At 45.4% G+C, this 817-nt stretch overlaps 1 protein-coding gene across 1 annotated transcript in view; it reads right to left on the bottom strand.

The window, feature by feature from the left end:
* Positions 1–228: 228 nt before the first annotated feature.
* The window catches only part of EMH_0002980 (uncharacterized protein), a gene marked incomplete at both ends in the record, with an annotated part of 1,387 nt that continues 798 nt past the window's right edge, over positions 229–817 (bottom strand). The window contains one exon of the mRNA XM_013496208.1: positions 229–527. Within this exon, the coding sequence (XP_013351662.1) occupies positions 229–527 (299 nt within the window). The remainder of the gene's footprint in view (positions 528–817) is intronic.

Raw genomic sequence — 817 nt, 5'->3', positions numbered from 1 at the left:
GGCATTCATTGAGAATAAAGAAAACCAAAAAAAAAACTAAACTTTTTGTCTCTCGCCAATCCAGCCCCAACACTCCTCGCTTCTGAGGCTCGCCGCCAGCGTTCACCTGTATATATAGAAACACGCATGCATGCATGCATGCATGCATGCATGCATGCATGCATGCATGCATGCATGCATGCGGTTTTGTATGATGCTGATGATGCTATACTGCTGCTGCTGCTGATACTACACTGCTGCTGTTGCTGCTGCTGCTGCTGCTACGCTGCTGCTGCTGCTGCTACTACTACTACTACTACTACTACTACTACTACTACTGCTCCTGCTCCTGCTGCTGCTGCTGCTGCTGCTGCTACTGCTGCTGCTGCTGCTGCAGCTGACCTGCACGAGTACATTGAGTGTAGTATCAGCAGCAGCAGCTTCGTGCTGCAGTGCAGCAGCAAGTTTGGTTGAGTCGACAGAATCAACAGAAAATAAATTAGAGACAGAGCGCAGCAGCTGCCGCACTTTGTTTGTCTGTAAACCCCCTGAAACACAAACCCTAAACCCTCATAAACCCTAAACCCTCATAAACCCTAAACCCTAATAAACCCTAATAAACCCTAAACCCTAGAGGCTGAGTTTTGTTTGTTTTTATGTAGATGCAAAAAACATTAAATACACGTAATTTATCTTAATATACACATGCGGATGTATGACGTATATAAAAAACCCTAAACCCTAAACCCTAAACCCTAAACCCTAGAAGGCTATGAAACAGCCACAACAACAACCCCACCCTCCACACCATTCCTTTCATCAGAAGAACAGCAACAAC

The sequence above is a fragment of the Eimeria mitis genome, genomic scaffold (assembly GCF_000499745.2).
Source record: "Eimeria mitis Houghton genomic scaffold, Emh_scaff198, whole genome shotgun sequence".
Classification (NCBI taxonomy): Eukaryota; Apicomplexa; class Conoidasida; order Eucoccidiorida; family Eimeriidae; genus Eimeria; species Eimeria mitis.
This window is presented reverse-complemented; position numbering and strand designations above follow the sequence as displayed.